This window comes from Leptodactylus fuscus, chromosome 10 (assembly GCF_031893055.1).
Source record: "Leptodactylus fuscus isolate aLepFus1 chromosome 10, aLepFus1.hap2, whole genome shotgun sequence".
NCBI classification, from domain to species: domain Eukaryota; kingdom Metazoa; phylum Chordata; class Amphibia; order Anura; family Leptodactylidae; genus Leptodactylus; species Leptodactylus fuscus.
In genome coordinates, this window is record NC_134274.1 from 36,029,348 (window position 1) to 36,047,702 (window position 18,355).

Here is an 18,355-nt window from a genome sequence, read left to right on the forward strand (position 1 = left end):
CACAATTCACACTGAATGGCTCCACACTGGAGAAAACCAACAGCTACACCTACCTGGGACTGGAGCTCAGCCAATCAGGAAGCTTCAAAGCAGCAATAGAAACCCTGAAAGGAAAAGCCTGCAGAACCTTCTACGCCATCAGAAGACTGCTGTACCACCTCAAACCACTGGTCAGGGTCTGGAGGAAGATATTTGACATAGTCATTGCTCCGATCCTTCTCTATGGCAGTGAGGTTTGGGGCCCAGCCACCTACCCAGACCAGTCAAAGTGGGATTCCAGCCCAACAGAGACCTTCCACCTGGAGTTCTGCAAGTACCTCCTCCATGTCCACCGCAGTACCTCCAACATGGGATGCCGGGCAGAGCTAGGCAGACTCCCCGTTTGGCTCACCATACAGAAGAGGGCGCTATCATTCTGGACACACATACAGGGGCGCAGTCCTGGCTCTTAACACCACAAAGCCTGGCTGAGCCACAGAGCCCTGAGCAAACCCGATACCCCCCAACCAAGCACCAGCCATCTGCCAAGCCAAAACCCCCAACATGCCCTGAACAAGGCTCAAATAAAAGGAGTCATTGAGAGAAACAGAGAGAGGTACATCGAGGAATGGAGAAGTGCAATAAATAACTCCAAGAAACTCACTGTGTACCAGTCACTGCAAAGAGACTACACCATGGCCACCTACCTGGAGAGAATACCCCACCCCAAACACAGACAGAACCTGAGCCGGTACAGACTGAGCGCCCACAACCTGGAGATGGAGACGGGGCGACACAGGCAGACGTACAAGCCACGGGAGAACAGACTGTGCCAGCACTGTGACCAGGGGGCCCTAGAAGACAAGGCCCAATTCCTGCTACACTGCACCAAATACTCAGCTGTGAGGGCTGTCTACTACCAAAGACTTTCTGCCCACATCCCAGACTTCACATCTGCAGACGAGAAGAGGAATCTATATCCTACTGGGAAAAGAAGAGGCCACTGTAGAGATCGCTGCTCCATACATGTCCAGTTGTCACCAAACAAGAAGAAGATGAGACGCACGGACTATCAAACCCCCCAGCCCCCATGGACTATTGAACTCCCCCTAAGCCGCCTCCCCCCCCCATCACCTGTCTACCCCATCCCCAATGACACCCAAATGCCCCAAACAAGAACGAGGGGACCCTAAAGACACTCAAACCCACAAACCCCGTACCCATCCCCCTCCACCCCCCCCCCCCAACTTTCTTTCTGCTTTGGCAACACCAAATGTTTTATTCTTTGGTAATGCTAATAAAGCTCATTTGTATCTTTGTTGTTGTTGTATATACCTACAGTCATATATATAACTACACTGTCATACATATACCATATATATATATATATATATACCTACACAGTCATACTACCAAAGACTCTGCCCACATCTCAGCCTTCATATCTGCAGACGAGAAGAGGAAACTACATCCTACTGGGAGAAGAAGAGGCCACTGTGGAGATCGCTGCCCCATACGTGTTCAGTTGTCCCCAAAAACAAGAGGAAGATGAGACTCCACGGACTGTTATACCCCAAACCACCGACCCCACCTCCCCATATAGCGGTCACCAACTAAGAGGAAGATGAAACTCCACGGACTGTTATACCCCAAATCAACCCCCCCCCCCCACACTTTAGTAGCTTTGGCAATGCCAAATATCTACTCGGACGTGCCAATAAAGCCTGTTTGATTTGATTTATATACCTACAGTCATACATATAGCATATATACCTACACATACATATATACCTATGCAGTCATATATATACCTACACAGTCATACATATACCTAGACAGTCATACATATACCATATATACCTACACAGTCATATACACAGGCAGACGTACAAGCCATGGGAGAACAGACTGTGCCAGCACTGTGACCAGGGGGCCCTAGAAGTCGAGACCCACGTCCTGCTACACTGCACCAAATACTCAGCTGTGAGGGCCGTCCACTACCAAAGACTCTGCCCATATCCCAGACTTCACATCTGCAGACGAGAAGAGGAAACTCTACATCCTACTGGGAGAAGAAGAGGCCACTGTGGAGATCGCTGCCCAATACGTGTTCAGTTGTCCCCAAAAACAAGAGGAAGATGAGACCGCACGGACTGTTATACCCCAAATCAACCCCCCCCCCCCACACTTTACTAGCTTTGGCAATGCTAAATATCTACTCGGACATGCCAATAAAGCCTATTTGATTTAATTTATATACCTACACAGTCATATATATACCTACACAGTCATACATATACCTACACAGTCTAACATATATACCTACACAGTCATATACCTACACAGTCATACATATACCTACACAGTCTTACATATAACATATATACCTACACAGTCATATATATACCTACAGTCATATACCCACACAGTCTTACATATATATCTACACAGTCATATATATACCTACAGTCCTATACCTACAGTCTTACATATAACATATATACCTACACAGTCTAACATATATACCTACACAGTCATATATATACCTACAGTCATATACCTACACAGTCTTACATATAACATACCGCATATAGCAACCGCCTTCTCCAGGTCTCCCTAGCAAACCTATTCCACCCACTACTAGCAGATAGGAAGAGGGGATGAGCTGTTCACAGACACAGGAAGGCTTGGTAAGTATTTATGGGGGATGTCTCTGCAGCAGTAATTTCACTTAATCACAAATGGGATTACAATAGAAGATAACACCTTCCTCTGTAGATAAATTGATTGACCTGTGGACAGCATGTCTACAAATGTCTTAGGCTGGTCTTAGACGACCGTAATGCTTTTACAGTCCACAAGTTGCTGATCAGCAACACTATTTGCTGATCTTCAACATAGACTCCGCAGATGCCCATAAACTGCCGCACTCGCCCATAGAGTTCTATGGGCGAGTCCGTGCAGTGCCATGAATTACGGACATGTTCTGTAATTTGCAGACCACACAAATATCTGGTAAAATATCCGGTGGTGTAAGAGGCCGCATTGAATACAATGTGTCCACAATTGAAAACCCTCAATTGCGGACCATTTGCGGTCTTAAACTATGGTCGTGTAAGACTACCCTTAGACCTCATGAGTTGGCTCAAGACCAGGGGTAGGGAACCTTTGGCTCTCCAGCTGCTGTGAAACTACAACTCCCAGCATGCTCCATTCACTTCCATTGGAGTTCCAAGAACAGCAGAGCAAGTATGCATGCTGGGAATTGTAGTTTTGCAACAGCTGGAGAGCCGTACGTTCCCTACCCCTGCTCAAGACTATATTGTTCCCTATGGCCATGATTATATTGTAAAGCATATCACTACATGTTTATGGTGCAGATGAGCAGCTCAGGCAAAATAGCAGTTCCTGTAATATACAGATGGAGTAAAAAAAAAAATCTACAGTCAAAAAAACGTGATTATGGAGATTTTCTTCAATAAAATATTTAATGACCTTTGAAATTGTAAGTGTTCATAGTCTTTAGGGGAAAACATCAGTCTGGATAATGCTGCATAACTTTTTTTTTCCATTTCTTCCCAGTCTTCAACCTACTAAATAACCCTCTTGGAAAACCTCCACCTCTGGGCTTCTTGCCTTTGGACCCAATTGGTTCAGACTTGATGGACAAGTACCCTTCCCCACTGCTGCGCAACTCTCGGTTTGACAGTCGCTCTATTTTGGACACCCGTTCTAGCAGCCCTTCTGACTCTGACACTAGTGGATTCAGCTCTGGATCAAACCACCTATCGGAATTGATTGTAAGCTCAGGATTTCCTTGCTGAAATGCCATTGTTTGTGGTGTTCAAACTTTAGTCTGTATATTTGGCAAGTTCTGTGGAACCACCTAGTTAGGTTATATCTGCTTTCTTTTAGAAAGGAATTGAATTTCTGGACATGTCTGTGGACCCGATGTCACTTCCTAAGTGCGGCACTTTCTAAAAGGCCACCAAGACGTCTAACTTTAAAATTTGCTTTCATTTTATAGTATATCTAGTTTCTAGAGTCACTACATGACTTTAGTGTTTCTTGCCAGACCTCATCTTAGACACTTACCCACTCCCACCTTATTTTTACAGTCTAGTCTGTGTATTTCACCACCTCTACCCTTTCTCCCATTGGGATGTGGTGTTTCCCAGGATCCTCCAAAGCTCGGAACTGGCTCAAGGCTTGATCCAGATCATGCTGCTCTAGAAGCATCCACTGCCTCCCCTATGGAAATGTCAAAAAGATGGCCTGGTACTTCTGTGTGGCCTTCTTGGGATTTGCTGGAATCTGCTGATGACCCATTTAGCATTGAAAGGGAGGCACGTCTGCACAGACAGGCTGCAGGTAAGATTTAAACACACAAACGATTAAAGCAGGAGCTGTCACAGCCAGCTCCTGCTTTAAACGCTGCGCTGCGACTTCTGCAGTGTGGCCGCGATGTGATGACGTCACATCGCGGCTACATCTATATGAGTAGAGACTGAGCAGGCGGCGGGGGTGCGTTGGAAGGTGAGTATAAGAGGTTTTTTTCGTTTTAGGTGGAACATAATGAAGGAGCAGATGAAAGGGGGGACGGCATGACACTGGGGGCAGAGATGGAGGGACATGACGCTCTGGGCAGAGATGGGGGAACATGAAACTGGGGAACAGATGGGGACATGAAACTGGGGGAAGAGATGGGGGGACATGAAACTGGGCAGATGAAGGGGGGGTACAGCATGATACTGGGGGCAGAGATGGGGGACATGAAACTGGGGAAGAGATGGACATGAAACGGGGCAGAGATGGGGGGACATGAAACTGTGGGCAGATGAAGGGGGGTACAGCATGACACTGGGGGCAGAGATGGGGGGACATGAAACTAGGGAAGAGATGGGGGACATGAAACTGGGGGCCGAGATGGGGGAACATGAAACTGGGGGCAGATGAAGGGGTTATATGAAACTGGGGGAGAGATGGCGAGGGGACATATAATGTCCGGGTGACTGTAGAAGGATTATACTGTGTGGGAGCACATGAAAAATTAATGAGAACGGGCGGAGTCAACATAAAAATGGCCGGAGCTAAATTCGCATATTTTCTCCCTCTTTTTAATCTTCAAAAGTTGGGAGGTATACCTAAAACCATCAGAAAATACATATGTCCGATGGCTTTAGCCACTCAGAAGCCACGCTACTGTCTGCAGCAGCCGTATTCAGCTGGAACGCATGCTGTTATGGACACGTTTCAAACTGAATGGGGTCACCGCAACATGAGGAACTGTATTGCGGTGTCAAGGCATTAGAAAGGTTGAGAACCACTGGTTTGGAGGAAGATGACAAATGAGTAGGTTTTTAAAAAAAAACTAGTTAATGCATATGGTTAAAGTGACTATAATCAGAATGTAAGTGTTTAATTGAGAATACTGTGGTTTTAAGTGATGCAATAGTTCACTGGATGGGGAGCCACTTTGTATATCATGCACTGATATACACCTATGGTTCAATGACTTCCAGAGGTGCATGGCATCTATTTCATGAGACAGCAGGCGTATAGGATTTATAGTACCAAGGCGGAGGGGCTGAGAGGTCAGTTTATAACATGACCATTATGGTACATGAATTTGAAGACTTGGCTACTTGTCAGTAAAGGAATTTCTTATGGACAGCAAGGAATACATATGACTTCAATAAGACACAATGAATTTGGGAAAAAACATGTCCTAGTACAAAGGTCTTTATTAAATGTTTTTACTTTTTCAGCTGTGAATGAAGCTACATGCACTTGGAGTGGCCAGCTGCCTCCTCGTAACTGCAAAAATCCAGTCTATTCCTGCAAAGTGTTTGTTGGTGGTTTTCTTCGGGACATTACAGAGAGTAAGTTCACTATAGCAGCACTTGTCACTTTTCAATGAGTCATGGCATTTCTAGAAAACATGGTTGATGCTTTGATTTGATCTTGTACATTTATGACTGGCTTGCTTGGTGCTCGGGTAAGTGCTACAAGTTTAGCTTCAGGAGCCCATAACTATTAGCGATCACATGAACTTTGATGAGTCATACAAGTGATTGTAATACTTGAATAAGCCACATCCATCAGAGCTGCTCTCTGTATCGTTCATCCACACCCTTTGAGTGATCAGTGTTTTGGTATTGAATTTCTTAGTGGATTTCTCACTTTCATGTATTTTGCAGCTAAATTGATAAACACGTTCCAAGTGTTTGGTGCCCTGAGCGTTGAGTGGCCTGGTAAGGATGGGAAGCATCCCCGTTGTCCACCTAAAGGTAATACCAGAATGGTAGGAGCAATTTTTTTCATTTTAGCTCTTCCTGCGTGTGCACTGGTGGTATGTCTTTACATGGGTATGTCTTTACATGGTACCATTAGCTGGTGACACGGTGATAGGACATGTATAGAACTAATACATTCAAGATACAGGTTAGTATAACTTGTGTCCTGGCTATGTATAAGATGCTTTTCAGATGTGCTGAAGATACTTATAAATGGAGTTACCGTTTCATCTAGTTTACTGATGTTGGGTACATAAAAGGGTTTTCTTTACATGGCTTAAAAAATGATGGGATCTTCCTGGAAAACCACTTGCATCTGATGGGCTTTGTAAGATCTGTTCATATGGTGGGATTTGGAGATATTTTAAGGCAGATATCCATTTCTACTGTGATCATGGCCTTCGAGGAATTCCTATTAGTCTACAAATCTAAATATGGTTTAAAGCTCAACATTTTTGCTAATCTAAATTTTAATTTTAAGATTTTCTCTAATGGGGTCAGGGGTGACTTGGTTACCAATGGATGGGATCAAAGGCAATAAGGAAATGCCATGGTTTCCTTATTGTGGGAGTTATCAGGCAGAGCCTGTCTTGACACTACAAAAAATTAAATAAAATTAAAATAAATAAAATTTTCCTTGAAAGCATAGTATAACTTGAAGTACTTTTATCTAAATGGTCTCAAAGACCATTCTTTTTAGACTAGATGAAGTGGTGTAACTACCGCCATAGCAGCAGAGGCAGCTGCCACAGGGCCCGGGACATTAGGGGCCCGGTGACAGCCGCTACCGCAGCTATCATTATACTCGGGGGGGTCTTTTCGGACCTCCCGAGTATAATGATCAGCGGCCCGGGAGAGGTAAGAAACATAAAAAACACTGTTACTTACCTCTCCACGATCCGGGCAGGCTTCGGCTTAGTCGTCTGACGTCTCATGACCCCGGCCTCTGTTCCGGGTCATGTGACGTCTGACGTCATTGAAGATGGACTACTTCGGAGGCCGACATCGTAGGAACCAGGAGATTGGTGAGTAACATATTTTTTTATGTTTTTCTCCCCCTGGGTCTCCAATTATTATACTTTGGGGTCTGAAAAGACCCCAGAGTATAATAAGTGTTTATGGTTGTCCACAGTGGGACATAATACTGTGTGCAGGGGCCACTATGGGGGATAATGCTGTGTGGAGGGGCCACTATGGGGCATAGTACTGTGTGCAGGGGCAACTATGGGGGATAATACTGTGTGCAGGGGCCACTATTGGGGATAATACTGTGTGCAGGGGCCACTATGGGGTACAATACTGTGTGCAGGGGCCACTATGGGGGATAATGCTGTGTGGAGGGGCCACTATGGGGCATAGTACTGTGTGCAGGGGCAACTATGGGGGATAATACTGTGTGCAGGGGCCACTATTGGGGATAATACTGTGTGCAGGGGCCACTATGGGGTACAATACTGTGTGCAGGGGCCACTATGGGGGATAATACTGTGTGCAGGGGCCACTATGGGGGATAATACTGTGTGGAGGGGCCGCTATGGGGGATAATACTGTGTGTGGAGGGCCACTGAGGGACATAATAGTGGGTGCAGGGGCCACTAAGGGACATAACACTGTGTGCAGGGGCCACTAAGGGACATAATACTGTGTACTGGGGCCAGTATGGGACATAATACTGTGTGCAGGGGCCACTATGGGGTATAATACTGTGTGGAGGGGCCACTATGGGGCATAATAGAGCGCGCAGGAATGCGTAGGAGGGGGTCAGTCGAGGTCTTCGGCGTCAGTCGGGAAGGGGGGTAGGGGCGTCATGTCAAAAGTTCGCCACGGGGCCCCACCATTCCTAGTTATGCCACTGACTAGATGCAATGTGATGCTCACTTTGCTGTAGGTCAGAATGCTGGCACTCATGGCAGATGGTTGAAAATGCAATGTAGAATGTTTTAGAACAGCAGCTGAGCGCATTGATAGTTTTCTCAAGAGTATATAACTTTAATCCAGTCGTTGCTGAAAAGTATGCAGTCCTATACGTGACTGGCGGACACCTCTATGCAGTTTAATGGAGGGAGTTGGTCATGAACAAGATAAGAACACTAAAATAGAACTCTTAATATTGTAGATAAAAATTGTCAGAACTTTCAAAATATTTAAGAGCATCATTGAACCATGCCTAAATCAGGCTTTACAAGACAAAGAATGAACATGCATCCAGTAATGAAAATGCAGCTCTAGAATAGTGACACTCCCCACCGAGGGGGAAAACCACTCAAATCGAAACCCTTTTGCCAGCATGCTTAACTGCATACAAAACTAAAGAATTGCTGGTCACTGATAAGAGTGATAATGGCGTTGGCCACTTTCAGACAAGTCTTTTAGGAATTTATACAGACAGTGTATTGGAAAAATGCAGAAATTTTATTTGGGTTTTCTAGATCTCTGCTGTCATTCATACTCTTCTAGTAGATAAAATTCTGACCAAGATCATGTGATGGGCATGTAGATATGAGGTGGCAGCTGCAAAGAAATCTACCAAAAAACAGTGACCTATTAAAATCCCACTATACTGACTCTGGCCACTAAGGCAATTATGGTTTATTATCTAAAACATGGAAAAGCTTGAAAATTGGCAACATTCTTAAATCTAATTAACATGAAGTTGAGTCTTTCAAGTGAGGCGCGCTCCATCTAATGTCTGGAATTACATTACTGGGCAACTGTCTAGTTTAATGAAGGTTACAGATGCTGTTCTCTTAATCCTGCAGGCTATGTGTACTTGGTGTTTGAATCTAAAAAATCTGTAAAAGCGCTACTTCAAGCCTGCACTCAGGACTTACTAAGCCAGGATGGACTGAGTGAGCGCTATTTCAAGATGCCAGGTCGCAGGATGCGCCGCAAGGAGGTAGGCTGTATTTACACAGATGGGACCCAGTACTAGCTGCAGGTGTCAAAATACTCAGATTTCTGCAGCTTCTGCCCACGGATGCCATGTCTATGGCTATCAAAGCATTTGGGTGTTTAGGGGTGAGATCAACCCCTCCCCTTTCAACCACTGTTCCCATGCAATAAGTTGATGTATGGTAGCATACTGTGCCCCAGACAATTGTTTATATTCCCCCAACAAGTGTTTTATTAAAACATGGTGGTAAAATAGCAGTGTCACATCTATATATCGTTTTACTAGAATTGCTCCGAAACTTTTTTGCCAGGAGGTCATTAAAGTACACAAATGGTAATGGAGCTTTTTACAGACCCCCAGAAACTTTCACCTCTTCCAGACGGCCATAGACTGTTCAGGCAGTCCCTTTTGTTCTGCAAGAACGTAACTGTACATCTTTGCAGACAGCTGTAACTACAGCCGGAGTAATGGGCACTGCCATATATACATGGCTATGGGCACTGCCATATATACATGGCTATGGGCACTGCCATGTTGCAGCTGCCCTCTGACCCAGCGGTCACATGATCTGCCAGGGTCAGTCTTAGAGCTGCTGAGTCCTTCAGATAATCTCAGGCAGCCATGGGCAGGAAGCTGTACTGCAGCTGGGGCTATGTGTATCAGCCCATTACATGGGAAATCTGCATCCCCCTCAAAGTCATTATAGACCTATGGGGACACAATGTAAAAGAATAAATGGAGAAAGATAAAGTGAAACATTTTTTTTAAAAAACTGCCCTTATTACAGGTTCTAGCCCTACCCCCAACAACCCAATATAAAATTACCATAACTGAGAGAAACCATTTTATAAAGTGTTTTTTTTTTTTTTTGCAGCACTTTGTGCTATTAAAGGGATTCTACCATTAAACACTTTTTTTTTCTTGTTGACACGTCGGAATAGCCTTAAGAAAGGCTATTCTTCTACCTTTAGATGTCTTCACCCTGCCGTTCAGTTAAAATTCTGTTATTCGTTGGTATGCAAATGAGTTCTCTTGCAGCACTTGGGGGCGGGCCCCAGCGCTCAAACAGCACTGGGGGCGTCCCCAATGCTGCGAGAGAACTCTCCAGCGCCGCCTCCTCCTTCTGGAACGGCCTCTTCATGCGGTGTCTTCCGGTGCTGGAGTCACACTTGTACGCCTGCGCAATCGGCTCTGCCATCAGGCCACAAGCAGAGCCGAATGCATGTGCCGGCAGCCAGGTTTTTGTGGCCGCTTACTCAAGCATGCGCAGTACGCTCTGTACTCTGTTGAACTACAGGAGCATCTAGAAGAAGATGGAGACTGCGCTGGAGAGAGAATTTCACTGGCCAGCACTCGTCAGTCTCTGTTTCCCAGTTTCAATGGTCTGCCGACTCGGTGCACATTCCGACAATCACTGTTCACATTCCACTTCGTAATCACATAGGTCACTGTCTATTTTGGGTAATTCAGTTTGCTTGCTATGTCCCTTAAGGATCAACCATTTCGGTGGTACCCCACAATTACCCCTTTCTCAATCTGACAACTCTGCACTTTGTGGCATCTTGCATGCGACTAATGCCAATGCTGTTTTCTGTTTAACGGCGGAAGGCGTGATGTACATGTCAACCGAAAATACTGTATCTTCGTTTGCATGGGTGTCCAAATAGTTGGTAGTGCATGGGAGAGAAGAATGCAAACAAGGCTAGGCAGCAAATCTGTTCACACTACATGTGATTTTTTTTTTTTTTTTTTTTTTTCAAGCCTCACAATGCCACACCTAGCAAACTGTGTAAATCGTCATATTTAAAGTAACAAGGTTTAATTTAATGACTGTTCCTTTACATATTTTATAGGTTCAGGTCATTCCCTGGGCGCTGGCAGATAAAAACTTTGTTCGCAGTCCGTCTCAGCGTCTACATCTCAGTAAGACCGTGTTTGTTGGAGCTTTGCATGGAATGGTGAATGCTGAAGCTCTTGCCTCTATAATGAATGATCTCTTTGGTGGCGTAGTGTATGCTGGCATTGATACAGATAAGCACAAGTACCCAATTGGTGTGTAGTTGTATCTTTATGCTTTTTTAGTAGGTGGTGTAAGTCATTCAACTTTTTTTTTTTTTTTTTTTATTCCCCTATTTAAAACCCAGGTTCTGGCCGTGTGACTTTCAACAACCGGCGCAGTTATCTAAAGGCTGTTAATGCTGCATTTGTGAAGATTAAAACTGCTAAGTTTACAAAGAAGGTAAATGGAAACCCTACAGATATATATTTTATTATTTTTAATGTTCACACATGAATGTTCTGAAGTCATGATTTGATAATTGTGCTTGCTCTTGTATTGCAGTTATACCATTCTCTAACTTCTGAGTGGTCATGGACTGTCCCTGCACAGATTTGTCTGGGGGTTAGCCTAGTACTGGCAAAACACCTTAACACTAATGGTTAAGGAAAGTGTCATGACTAAGGGCTCGTTCACATCTGCGCCCGGTCTCCATTCTGCAGGTTTCCGCTTCCTGCACAAAACTGAGCAGGAGACGGAAACCTGCAGGACTCTTTCAGACACATTCATTTGAATGGGTTTGAAAGATGTCCGGCCGTGAGCGCCGGTGAGCGTTTTATGCTCTCCGCCACGAAACCGTTTTTTTTTAGCCGGACACAAAGTCGGACATGCAGTACTCTATGTCTGATTTTAAAAAAACGGCTTTGTGGCGGAGAGCATAAAACGCTCACCTGCGCTCACGGCCGGATCCGGTCTGACAGCTTTCTGTCTTCTTTTTTCCCCCTGTTACAGCATTCACTGTATGGGATAAATATCTTTAGTGTGGCCATTTTGTGGATTTTTTTCCCCGTTTCTAGGAAAAGAAGGCTTAAACTTTAATTTCGTTATAAAAAAAAAACAAAAAAAAAAACTCTCCCCCAGCATTGGAACTTATGTGCTATTGATCACTCCTACTATAAATTGCAATACTAATATATTGTAGTCTATGGTAAAATTCTTCCATAATTTAATCTTGCCACTGTTACATTGCTATGGCAGGCCATGGCCACAACACCCACAATCCCCATGGTAGAGCTTTGCTTTCACTGTTGCTGAAAGGAACAGAATGGCCAAGTACTCAGGTGCAGTGGTCACACTTGACATGGACCAGTAAACATTATCTCTGCTGCTTCAGAGCAGGTGCCATAGCTACGCATGTGACCCAGGATGTACATGCACATTTGGGTACATGGGTAGAGGTGTTCTGCCCTCATAGGCAAATTATTGTATGGTAACAGCACCATCTACTGGTCATTCACTGTAACCTCCTTTTCAGCTCTAGCCCTATACAATATGGGTAGTGCCTGGATTTTTTTCTACTTCCTCCCTGTTCAGTCACCATTGTACATCATCTCTCAGAGTGAGACGGTCACACTCTGCCACATGCACCATGTGTTTGCTATCTCAAGCATAGTCGGTAAAAGTGTTATATTTATTTCACTACTAGCATCTGCCCGCGACTTCGTCTGTGGATTGGCATTTGCGCTGAGCCGCTATTATTTAGCCAATTTGTGTTGGTTAGGATCCGCCGTGCGCCCCCGTGCCTTCCCATTCGCTACCCGCACACCCACTCCCCGTCTTTCTCTTGTCCCCCCTGCCCCCCCTCCATCCACCCCACGTGACCACCCCCCTCCCAGGACACCCCCAAATCCCACCATTCAGAACACCACCCCTCCACGAACTCCCCTACTGTGTGCCCCCCATCCTGCGCGCTCCTTTCACCCCACCCCAAACCCCCCTCCTGCGGCATAGGTTGCAGACTGTAGCCCATGGTATAATTCATTATATACTATAGTATTACACATTTTGCTGTGTGAGCCCCATATATTCCTGAATAGCCTTTAAAAAGACCATTCAGGCTCCGCTAATCTTATTTTAAACCTCGCTCCCATTTTAAAATAAAACTTTAAAAACATATATGTAAATCATACCTTTGCATGCACAGGGCGCTGTCGTGCACGATCCAACGTCATCTTCGGTCCCGCCTTCTTCTTCTTTTTTCTTCCAGCGACGTCCTCGTTTCCTGGCTCTTCTCCGCCTTCATCTTCTGTTCTTCCGGAGTGAAGACGTTTGTGAGTGTACTGCGCATGCTCGCATCATTCTAAGGGATACTTAGAATTACAACAAAAATGGCGCCAGAGCATGCGCAATACGCTCGCGAACGTCTTCACTCCAAAGAACAGAAGATGAAGGCGGAGAAGAGCCAGGACAGGAGGACGTCGCTGAAAGAAGAAAGAAGAGGAAGGCGGGACCGAAGATGACGTTGGATCATGCACGACTGTTTTTACAGTTTTACAGGGGTTTAAAATAAGATTAGCGGTGTCTGAATAGTCTTTTTAAAGGCTATTCACGCATATGTGGGGCTCATACAGCAAAATTTTGCTGATAGAGCCCCTTTAATATTTAATCATTCTGGTTCAATGTTGTGTGGGAAATCTAAATACTTTGTTCATACTTCTGTCTTTAGGTTCAGATTGACCCATACCTTGAAGATTCTGTGTGCCAGGTTTGCAATTCTCAGCCAGGTCCTTTCTTCTGCAGAGACCAGGTAGCTCCAAATACTTAACAGTTTTGTACATTGTATATTGAGCACACTGTGGTCTTGCAATCACTACTGTAGTCATCCTGAAACTCATCACAATGGCTGCTATCCACTTTTTGGAATGGGTTTTTGTAATGTAAAATTTTAACTTTGCATAATTTTTTTTTTTTTTTTTGCATAAATCTTTACTACTTTCTTGGTGTTCTAAGCATGTGGGACTTTATCAAAGTGCACGCTAGAGAGAAACTGGCTCAGTGGTCTTAAGTATCACGGTTCTCATATAAATTTATTATAAAGTTCATCTCCGCTTTACTAAAACGAAGCTTTGTATGCAGTTACATTGCCAGTCACAGATTCCAGCCCTAAAGCAATAAACAGCCACACTTGCTTCTGCTTCTTGTGGAGTTCAGTCAGAACCTTGAACAGGTTGCCTGTTTAAAGAGGACCTGTCACCACTTTGGGCACATGCGGTTTTATATACCGCTAGAAAGCCGACAGTGCCCTGAATTCAGCACACTGTCGGCTTTAACCATCTGTGTCCCGGGTAAAGAGCCATCGGTACCGTCAGAAAGGCGTTTGACAGTCAGTCAGGAACGCCCTTCCTTACAGTAGCGCCTATAGCGCTGTACTGAGAGTGGTGAGGAATGTGCCCCCCCTCCCCTCCTGATAGTACTCATCCATAGACGAGTACTGGAGAGTCATTCCTCCCCGCTCTCACAGTACGGTGCTATAGGCGCTGCTGTGAGGAAGGACGTTCCTGACTGTCACAAAAGCCCTTCTGATGGTGAAGAGCTACGGTACTGGCACCGATAAGCTCTTCACGGAGGGCACAGAAAGGGAAAGCCGACACTGCGCTGAATTCAGTGCACTGATGGCTTTCTAGCGGTATATAAAACTGCACGTGGCCCAGGTGGTGAGAGGTCCTCTTTAAGCAGGTATCCCCTCTGACATTAACAGACATGCACATCAGCCTGCAGATATGCTATAAATGTCTGAGGCTGACTGGAACCAAGATGCCAAGCTAAACTACACTTCCTATTTTTACACCACCTAGATGCAACAGTCACCTCACTAGTGCTCCCTTTCTAGAAGGGGGTGTAGATCCAAGATGGGACTGACCATTTAAAGTGACACGTCAGTTTTGAAAAAAGAGGCCTGGTCCTTAAGTCACTTTTGGGCTGTGTCTCTAAGGGGTTAAGGGGAAATACTGATCACTGAGGACTCAACTGTAACCCAAACTGTCCAACTTTCTGTAACTAGGCTGTTGTAAAGATCAATATCTGAACAAATTGTTTTTTTCCCCCTTAAAGATTTGCTTCAAGTACTTCTGCCGTTCCTGCTGGCACTGGCATCACTCCATTGAGATTCTTCATCACCACTGCCCTCTAATGCGTAACCAAAAGAGCCGAGACTCCAGTTAAATATGCTGCCAGTTACAAATCAATCAATTAAGTTGCAGTAAATGTGCTGAAGAAGGACACAGCGCCCCAAGGTCCTCCAGACAGCACGAGGAGCGTTCATATACCTTTCCCGGATTATTGTGGTAGTCAGCGGATGGTGGGGGGAGAGAAGTCACTTTGTTTTGTTTGGCACTTACTGTTTGCTGCACCTTGTAACAGTTTTCTCCACTTGTGCACCGTGACGTTTTGCCAGGGATATTGTCTGTTTTGAGGGCTTTTTCTTCTATGATATTGGGGACATAGTTCTCCAGTAGCTGTTCTATACGAAGCTCCAGCACTTGCTGCATGTAAGCAACGTGCGGGCAGTGTTTGATGGTTTATTGCCTTTGCCTCGAGTCGTTTTTTTTTCTTTATTCCTTGCAAATACTGTGGGTGATGCATTTCATGAAGCTGTTACCCAGTTCTTTGCCGTTGCCATACAAGTGCCTTCTGATTTCTCTAATGTCCCCCCTGAACCATGTAGACGAGCTCTTGAGTTGGCATTTTTACTGGAACAACAATGGCAGGATCTGCTCTTAATTTACACCAAATCATATTTGATACCCTGTGCGGGATGTTTACCAGTTCCATTTTACACTCTTAAAAAGATGGTTTTTAAGTCCTTTTTTTTCCTGGCAGCTCTTAACATTATTGCAAGTGTTCTGTTTCTGGAAGGTGCTAGATGAAGAAAATAATCTATAAAATGAGATACTGTATTTGTACAACAAATTTGCCTTGGCTGAAACAGCCGCCCTTAACGGGCATTTCTGTGAAGCGGTGTGTAAAGTCTCTACCTCATTGTAGTTATACAAGAAGAAAATGCACTTTAAGGGGCTCTATCAACAAAATTATGCTGTATGAGCTCCACATATATGTGAATAGCCTTTAAAAAGACCATTCAGGCAGCGCTAATCTTAATTTAAACCCCCCGCCCGTTTTCAAATAAAACTATAAAAACATATATGTAAATTATACCTGAACGTGCACCCTGGGCGGTCGTGCACGATCTGACGTAATCTTCGGTCCCGCCTTCCTCTTCTTTCTTCTTCCAGCGACATCCTCCTGTCCTGGCTCTTTATTCACTCCGGAAGAAAAGAGGATGAAGGCGGAGAAGAGACAGGACAGGAGGACATCACTGGAAGAAGAAAGGTGCACGTTCAGGTATAATTTACATATATGTTTTTATAGTTTTATTTGAAAACGGGCGGGGGGTTTAAAATAAGATTAGCGGAGCCTGAATGGCCTTTTTAAAGGCTATTCACGTATATGTGGGGCTCATACAGCATCATTTAGCTGAGAGAGCCCCATTAACCTACAGATGTGTTGTCGATTTAGTTGTTTTTTTCCTGTTTTTGTTTTTTTGTTTGTCACATAATAAACCCGTTGAAGCAGTGATTTGTTTGGGTTTTTTCAGATCTAAACTTTCACATGTCTAGAATGTACTAGGGTGCCTTCATACAATACATATTGTTGTAAGCTTGAAAATGGATCTACACTGAACCTTAACCACTTCAGTATCGGGCCAATTTGTGGTCCAGAACCAGACACATTTTCGTTTTTTTTTTTTTTTGTATGTGCGGTTTTGAGGGCTGTAACATTTTTCTCATATGTCTCATTCAACTAACTTTTGCATCTTTTTTGCGGGGACACGGCTTTATTTTTATGTTTTTATTTTCGAATGTGTTTAATTTTTTTTTTATATCCAGGAAAATATAAACATAACAGGAGGGCAATTGTGTCTGGTTTTCACTTCATCTATTTTTTTATTTAACCCCTTCCCGCTGATAGCATTTTTTGATTTTCGTTTTTGACTTCCCTCCTTCTAAACCCCATAACTTTTTTATTTCTCCGCTCCCAGAGCCATATGAGGTCTTACTCTTTGCGGGACAAATTTTTCTTCATGATGCTACCATTAATTATTCTGTATAATGTACTGGGAATCTGGAAAAAAATTCAGAATGGGGGGGATTTGAAGAAAAAGTGCATTTCTGTGACATTCTTACGGGCTTCCGTTTTACGGCGTTCACTGTGCAGCCAAAATGACATGTCCCGTGTTTTCTGTGTTTCAGTACGATTCCGGGGATACCAAAGTTATATTGTTTTATTTACATTTTAACCCTTTAAAAAAAAAAATCCAAAACTGTGTTAAAAAATGTTTTTTCTAAAAGTCACCATATTCTGACAGCCGTAACTTTTTTTTATACGTCCATGTACGGAGATGCATAGGGCACTTTTGACTATTTTTCCCGCTACGGCGTTTAACGTACAGGAAAAATATTTTTGTAGATTTGTAGAGCGGGCGACTATGGACACGGGGATACATAACATGTATGTGTTTCACAGTATTTAACTATTTTTATATATGTTCTAGGGATAGGGGGGTGATTTGAATTTTTAATACTATTTGAGATATGTATTGAGACCATAACACAAATGTAGTCTGGGAATCTGACTTCTGGCTACCCCAGTCTTGGGAGAACAAGAAGCTGAAAGTGGTTCTGCACCATTGTGGTAATGTGACTGGCGCTCCACTTACTTACTACTAGCGCCAGTCATGCAGTAGATTGTCACAATGGTGGGTCTCTGTAATAGGACAACCCCTTTTAGTCGGCCTCATTTGGCTTCTGCATCTACTACTTTATACACTACACAGCCAGATACTGGATGGCGTTCAGAAGTAAAACCCATAGAATGAGCGCTCGTTCTCCAGCCCCGACCATCTCGGACCTCACCTACACATTCTTGTAACCCGGAGAACAGGCTGTGTTAGGGGGCATTCACATAGAGTAACGCGCATTGATTCTGACTCGATAACTCATGTCAGAATCAGCGCTGCAAAACAGAATCCCATTCACTTCAATGTGTTACACCACGCTAAACAGAACCCATTGAAGTAAATGCGATTCTATGTTGCAGCGCTGATTCTGACATGTTACATCGTGTGAATGCCCCCTTAGGAGTTTACTTCTGAATAGTATCTTGTAGCTGGTCGTGTAGTCTAAAACATAGCAGCTGCAAAAGCCAAAGAAAGGTAACTTAATAAAAAAAATATTACAAGTGTTATCCCCAAAATACATGTAACTCATACACACTAAAGAACAACATGGCCTTTCAGCTTTAATGAATACACTTTCATGTGTAATCTTTTTTTAAAGCAAGTAACTCATGAGT

The 18,355-nt window shown here is 44.1% G+C and overlaps 1 protein-coding gene across 2 annotated transcripts in view; it reads left to right on the plus strand.

Moving 5' to 3' along the window:
- LOC142183052 (cytoplasmic polyadenylation element-binding protein 1-B-like) overlaps window positions 1-15,166 on the plus strand; it is a 28,413-nt gene extending 13,247 nt beyond the window's left edge. The window contains exons 4-12 of one of the 2 annotated variants that reach the window (XM_075257953.1): window positions 3,562-3,779; window positions 4,098-4,350; window positions 5,748-5,861; window positions 6,180-6,276; window positions 9,027-9,171; window positions 11,022-11,220; window positions 11,313-11,407; window positions 13,671-13,751; window positions 15,056-15,166. In XM_075257953.1, the coding sequence (XP_075114054.1) occupies window positions 3,562-3,779; window positions 4,098-4,350; window positions 5,748-5,861; window positions 6,180-6,276; window positions 9,027-9,171; window positions 11,022-11,220; window positions 11,313-11,407; window positions 13,671-13,751; window positions 15,056-15,166 (1,313 nt within the window). The remainder of the gene's footprint in view (window positions 1-3,561; window positions 3,780-4,097; window positions 4,351-5,747; window positions 5,862-6,179; window positions 6,277-9,026; window positions 9,172-11,021; window positions 11,221-11,312; window positions 11,408-13,670; window positions 13,752-15,055) is intronic. The other variant, XM_075257954.1, reaches the window with a different exon arrangement.
- Window positions 15,167-18,355: the final 3,189 nt, after the last annotated feature.